Here is a 6,877-nt window from a genome sequence, read left to right on the forward strand (position 1 = left end):
GGTAGATCAAGCAACAAGCTGCAAAACTAGACCAACAGGCCTCTGCAATCAAATATGATCCCTGGTTTGAGTCAAACCCCTGTGACCCAAATCGGCAACCTCTCCACGACTGTTGGTACATAAACAACTGATGCAACTAAGATCATCAACCCTCCAATTTTTAGGAAAAAGAAGATTTGGCAAAGGCTATTTTGAAGCATGCTCAAAGGATGGTTCAGTGGTTATTTGCTTCTATGAAGCGTTATAAGGATGTGAATGAACTAGGGTTCGTCGCTCGACCAGCACATAGACTTGATTGGACAATCGATGCATCGGAATTCAGTGTGTCTATGATTTCTTGTGAGTCCTTTCCACAATCAACAAAGTTGTTATTACAGCCCCGAGGCTGAGATTTGGGTGCCATTCCACAATGCTTATATCAACGAGACGAGCAAGGCGACCTCCCTTAGTATCAATCACCACGTTCAAGATACATCCTCTAAATTAAGAAAGACATTCACAAGGTAAGAAAGAATCCAAGATGAGGTAACTTAGAGCCTTGCAATGCCTTATCATCGGTTGACGTCATCTGCATGGTTGATTTTTTGGAGGCATTGGTAACAAGCTTTTTTTATTTATTCTTCATTTTCATGTTTGCAGAAAGTGAAAGAGATCTATCTAATCGGTGCCATGTTCTAAAATGTGAGTCCTAGGGAAGGGCCTAGTCCCTTGGATTATAATTCTTTGGGGAAGGAGAGGATCTACGTGATTAATACATGCAAGATATTCATTTCTTGAGTTGCAATACAAATATGACTATTGATATCCAGGTTATATGCCAGTATCTTACCTATTCGTGAGACTTATTCTTGGCGTTCATATTCTTGGCGCATATATTCTCAGTGCCTAGGGAAGGGCCCTTTCCCTCAAATTATAACGCTTTGGGGAAGAAAGCGCACCACCTCCCCGCCCACACTATGTGTGGTTATAATAATTATATATTATATGTTATATACAAATACTTTCAATTGCTCGTCCATTCAAATTCGCTTGTTTTCAATCTGAATTCTTACAACATTCCTCTCTTTTGATGCATGTTCTCAATGCGAGGAATGAAGGAGAGACAAGATGGATGCAAGATCGAAAGATATCGATACCTTTATTCACATGATTGTAGTCAATTATGAGCTCTTGTGAGCGCCGCCTTATTCATGTAATTGTTGGACTTCAACTCCCAAAACGCAGAAACAATATGGATATTGCCAAGTCAATAATAAATCATCACCCCTGAGGTCCTAACGGACCCTGTGTCGCGTCTCATGTCTACATTTTTACTCTTTGCTTTTTTCCTTTTAAAATATGATAAAATGCTAGGATTCAGGTTGAATTTCGAATTGTTACTTATGTCTCCACGACAAAAAGGCAACGTGCCGTAAATCTAGTTTGTAGTCAATGTTGGATAGGATACCTTTGTCATGGCCTACTAATTGTATTGAGGTCAAGAATTGGAGAGTGAACCAACGGTAGGTGGCCAAGACTTGTCTGAAGAAGATTTCTGGGAAGGTTCTATATAGAAATCTGCTGGAGGGTCATGCTTTATTATGGGACCTTGATGAGTGTGCAAATCGCTTGGTGACACGATGCAAGACATCATCAGTTTTCTAGATGTGGAAAACTCTTAGGGACGAAATTCTCTTGGTGAGGTTTGGAGGAGGTAGGGCCGTTAGATGAATTGCGATCGGGCGGAGGGAAACGCGTTGGATGGATCCGGGCCAAGCGCAGTCCTGTTCGTTGGATGAGACTAGATCGGACGGGTCACATCGAGAGAAAAAACGGAAGCGTGGATGGGGGGGATCCGACGGAGCAGAAAGAAACACAAGGAGAAGAAAAGGAGACCGCAGGATGGGGAATGATCGGACGGTGTAAAAGACGAACAGTATAGATAAAGGCGATTACCAAATTTTAACGAATGCTCTGTGTGATAGACCGCCATAGCCAGAGCTTGAGATTAATTCCGCCATAGCCACAGCTTGAATTCATACCTTCATCGCCATGTCTGGTCGTGGAAAGGGCGGCAAAGGCCTCGGTAAAGGTGGTGCCAAACGCCACCGTAAGGTCCTCCGCGATAACATCCAAGGTATCACCAAACCTGCCATCCGTCGCCTCGCCCGCCGTGGTGGTGTCAAGCGTATCAGTGGCCTCATCTATGAAGAAACTCGCGGTGTCCTCAAGATCTTCCTCGAGAACGTCATCCGCGATGCTGTCACCTACACTGAGCATGCCCGCCGGAAGACCGTCACTGCTATGGATGTCGTCTATGCCCTCAAGAGACAGGGCAGGACTCTGTATGGCTTTGGGGGTTGAGAGACTTTCCCGTCTATAAACTTCTTCAAGGTGTCTTTTGACACCACCTTTACCTGTTTTTATCAGCTCTTGTATTCTATTACTGTTCTACACTATGGTTCTCTCAACGTCTGCAAGCTTTTATGCCCTCAAGAAGCTTCTGTAGCTGTGGCAGGTTGACTACTCCGTTGGATTAATCTTAACTGACAGATCGTGCCTACGACGGGTTTGATCTTTTTAATCGGTATTTGTTCGTAGTGTGCCCTAAGTTCATAGTGTTATGTTCATTCGTAGTGCGTTTCCGCGTGGTAATAGGGATACTTGATGTCGCAAGGGCCTTCATACAGGGTATTTGGCAAATTGAAATGATCTTAATGACGAAGGTTCCCACACTCGGGCTTAGAACTACTTTTCCTTGTTATTCTTCTTAGTGACGTAAATTTTCCATCGATTATTAATGGTTGTGCCTAGCCATGAACAGCAGCACTCCGAAGTTGAATTAGCGGGAACCATAGACGGTGTAGCGCAGCGACTTCACAAGGGGTTGCTGTAATAGTCTACCGAAGGTAAATCTGCGGTGCCAAAAGCAGTGGGTAAAATGAGGGTTCTCTATGAATTCTTGAACGAAGAGCTTGCTCTGATTCGTTGTCAGCTTGGCAATTGGTCGTATTGCTTCTTGCTGCATGCTGAATTCGTGAGTAGCTTGCTCGATCCATGACTTTAACTTTAAGCATGTTTTTAAGTTCCTTGCAATAACCTTGGCGGATATTTATGGTAATTTTGCAGTGGAAGATCTTCTCTGGTTTATCCCTCCAACCTCGCACTACACTTCAATCCCTTCAACCTCGCACTACACTTCAATGCGGATGCCCTGGGATCATCTTGATTAGTGTTAGCTTGAAAGTCCAGGCCTTTGTTAACATATTGCTTGAACACTTTCTAAACCCTGATTCCCTACACGAGTCTTTTTGGCAGCTTGCTAGAATTCATCAACTGTGGTAGGCTTCTTATTTACCTAGGACTGAAACCAATTCCACACAATCCCTAGGTTTAGTCATTAGCAGCCCATCCTAGAAAGGCTAGTGTTTATTTAGGAATTAGAGAAGGGTGGCTTTTAGGAGAGAGGGTGAGAGGTGGGAGCTCATGTTGCCATGAGAGAGGGAGGGGGATTGACCTTTGCTTCAACCCCCCCAAGGTTGCTGCCATTTTCTTCTATGAATAGAGAGAGGGGAAGAGGAAAGAGAGGACAGAGGACAGAGGAGAGAGAGCAAAGAGAGAAGAGGAGGGGAGAGAGGGAAGAGCAAAGAGAGGTTAGAGGAATAGAAAGGAGAGAGAAGGGAAGAGCAAAGAGAGGGAGGAGAGGAGAGCAAAGAGAGGCTAGAGGAATAGAGAGAAGGGAAGAGCAAAGATAGAGAGGAGAGAAGAGCGGAGGAGAGCATTTGCTTCAACCCCTCCAATGTTATTGTGAGAGAGAGAGGAGCAAAGGGGGGGGGGAGAGAGAGGAGTAAATAGAGAGAGTGGAGAGAGATGGAAGAGGAAAGAGAGGAGTAAAGAGGGAGGAGAGGGGGGAGAGAGGAGTAAAGCGTGGAGAGAGAGGGGAGAGGAGAGAGGAGTAAAGCGTAGAGAGAGAGAGAGACAAGAGAGGAGAGAGAAGAGAGGATGAGAGGAGCAAAGCGTAGAGAGAGGAGAGAAGAGAAGAGAGAGGATGAGAGGAGCAAAGCGTAGAGGAGCAAAGAGGGAGAGAGGAGAGGGGAGAGCAAAGTAGAGGATGAGAGAGAGAGAGAGAGGGAGGAAAGAGAAGTGTAAAGAGGGAGGAGAGAGATAGTAGAGAGGATGAGAGAGGGAGCGAAGAGAGGGAGGAGGGAGAGAAGCGAAGAGAGGGAGGAGGGAGAGAAGCGAAGAGAGGGAGGAGAGAGGAGCAAAGAGAGGATCAAAGGAGAGAGTGTTGAGTAAAGAGAGGATTAGAGGAGAGAGAGTGTTGAGCAAAGAGAGGATCAAAGGAGAGGGTGTTAAGCAAAGAGAGGATTAGAGAGAGGAAGGAAGAGCAAAGAGAGGATTAGAGGAGAGAGAGTGTTGAGCAAAGAGAGGATCAAAGGAGAGAGTGTTGAGCAAAGAGAGGATTAGAGAGAGAAAGGAGAGGAGCAAAGAGAGGATTAGAGAGAGAAAGGAGAGGAGCAAAGAGAGGAGATAGAGAGAGGAGAGAGAAACGTTGAGAGGGAGGAGAGAGAAACGTTGAGAGGAGAGGAGAGGAAAGCAATGAGAGGAGAGGAGAGAGAGCAAAGAGAGGAGAGAGAAAGCAAGGAGAGGAGAGAAAGAGCAAAGAGAGAGAAGAGAGCATTTGCTTCATCCCCCTCAATGTTGTGTGTGAGAGAGAGAGAGAGAGAGAGCAGAGAAGAGCAGTGGAGAGAGAAGAAAAGAGCAAAGAGAGAGGAGAGGAGAGAGAGAGAGAAGAGCAAGGAGAGACAGTAGCGAAGAGAGAGGAGAGAGAAGAGCAAGGAGAGAGGAGAAGAGCAGACTAGAGAAGAGCAAAGAGAGAGAAGAGTAGAGCAAAGGAGAGAGAGAGAAGAGTAGAGCAAAGGAGAGAGAGAGAAGAGTAGAGGAGAGAGCATTTGCTTCAACCCCCCCAATGTTGTTGCCATTTTCTCTTATGAATAGATTGGATGAATGGTTGGAACACTAAAATGAAGTCGTAGAAAGGGTGAAAGAGAAGGTCTTTTGAGTAGCAGGTAGGAGCTCTACCTTTTTTGTCTCCTTGAAATGCAAATATGCTAAAGTAGAGTGGTTTATGATGCTTCTTTGGTTGATTTCTCGTGGTTGGCTCGAGTGGTTGAGACATAGAAGAGTTGTTATTCATGGAGGTGGTTCAGGTTTCATGGTTGGTGTTTGTCCATCTTAAGGGATGCTCTTTTGTATATATTGTCTTTGACTTATCTATATTTCTTTTAACATTTTTTGTGGCATATCAATAGTTCCAACGTTTTGTGGGTGAAGAGGCAATGTAATTTTCTAGTCTTAATGTCGATTGGGTACAACATAGTGCACATTGTTACTTTTCTCAAGGAGATCGATCTTGGTTGGTTGGAATGTATCCCATTGCATGGATTGAAATACTCTTTATTTTATTAGTATGCTTTTTTTCTTTGATAAATCCATGTCTTTTTTTGGGGGATTGCACTTTGATTGAGCTATTTGCTTTGGAATCCCTTAACCTTTATTGTTCTTTGATCCTTCGCTTGAGTTTCTAGAGGGGTAAATCTTTGAGTCATTTGCTAGCATACATTTGAGCTTTTGTCTTGGTCTTTTTTTAGTTCTTCTTTTGTGTAGAAGCACTATTTTTGGTCGAAGATTTGTACTCCATAATGCTTCTACCCTTCCTATCATTATATTTGGCCTTGGCAAATGCATGGGTAGGATTTATTTGCTCCTTTACATCTAGCATCCACATTTGAGACACGTGATATATGGCACTTTCCATATCTTTTTTATGTAGTTTGTCATACTTGAAGTGTAGTTCTTAGCATCCATATTTGAGACATGTCACATATAGCACTTTCCATTTAATTTTTTATGTAGTTATGTTGTATTGGAAAGATGGCATGTAGATATATCTTAATGTGAATCTTTGGCTTGTTGTTAGTTGATTGCACTTTCACTTAGTCTCCTTATTTTTATTTTCTTGCTTGCTCTTTGATTGTGTATTTTATTTGTTGGTGTTTCATGGTTCTCTTCACTATTTAGTGCACATTGCATTTGATGATTCTTTAGAGGTGTTGACTTATGTGTATCGGATTTAGAATTGGATTCTATTGCTACCTTTGTAGTAGGAAAAATTTCCTTTCCAATTCTACCTCAATCATTGTTCGTTCAATTTTAATTGTTTCTTCAATCATCAATGGAACAATGTATATTTTTATTATTGTTGCAATTGTAGTGATCCATTTTCGCTTGGAATTTTTCATGCATCTCTTTGACGAAGCTTTTAATTAATTGTTATTCTATTAGTGACAAATCCTTTGTGATAGTGCTTTGTAATTTTATGAAATAATCTATCATGATATTTTGAACCCTCCCTCCCCTTGCTCTTCATTCCATTAAGAGAGATTTCTATGTGTTTTTGAATTCTCGTCTCTATGTTGAGCATCTGGTAGGGATTTTCTCTCTTTGAAGTGGGCATGTAGTACGGAATTTTCTCTCATAGTAAAGTGACGATAGCATGTGCCTGGGAGTTGCATCCCTCCCCCTCCCCCCCTTTTGACCTTGCTCTTCTCCCCTAACCTTGCTAATTGGTCGGTTGCGCATAACGGATGCGCATAACGCTAGGTCCTCACGCATTGAGCTTGCAACCCCCCTTGCGACCTTAGTGGCCATAGCCCATGGGATGGTAGGCTGTGCCCTTCGTTCTAGCTCGCATTCACTACCAGCAACTAGGTGCTGATCCCGCACAATCTCCTCCCCCATCCCCCACGGACCCACTTGCCCTTTGTCTGCAATCCCCCTCCACGCCTTCCTCCCCCTTGCCTCCTCCACTTGCTCCTCACTTGCTCCTTCTACTTAG

At 43.6% G+C, this 6,877-nt stretch overlaps 1 protein-coding gene across 1 annotated transcript; it reads left to right on the forward strand.

Moving 5' to 3' along the window:
* The first annotated feature begins 1,956 nt into the window (after nt 1-1,956).
* LOC147883103 (histone H4) lies at nt 1,957-2,420 on the forward strand. Its single transcript, XM_087399966.1, has one exon. It carries the CDS (start codon nt 2,032-2,034, stop codon nt 2,341-2,343), a length of 312 nt encoding a protein of 103 aa, XP_087256092.1. The 5' UTR covers nt 1,957-2,031; the 3' UTR covers nt 2,344-2,420.
* The last annotated feature ends 4,457 nt before the right edge of the window (nt 2,421-6,877 follow it).

This window comes from Dipteris shenzhenensis, chromosome 28 (assembly GCF_047967505.1).
Source record: "Dipteris shenzhenensis isolate YYH24624 ecotype China chromosome 28, Dip_SZ_1.0, whole genome shotgun sequence".
NCBI classification, from domain to species: Eukaryota; Viridiplantae; Streptophyta; class Polypodiopsida; order Gleicheniales; family Dipteridaceae; genus Dipteris; species Dipteris shenzhenensis.

What these genes read in the sequence shown, in the direction of transcription:
- LOC147883103 (XM_087399966.1), top strand. Translation starts at nt 2,032, where the DNA reads ATGTCTGGTCGTGGAAAGGGCGGCAAAGGCCTCGGTAAAGGTGGTGCC.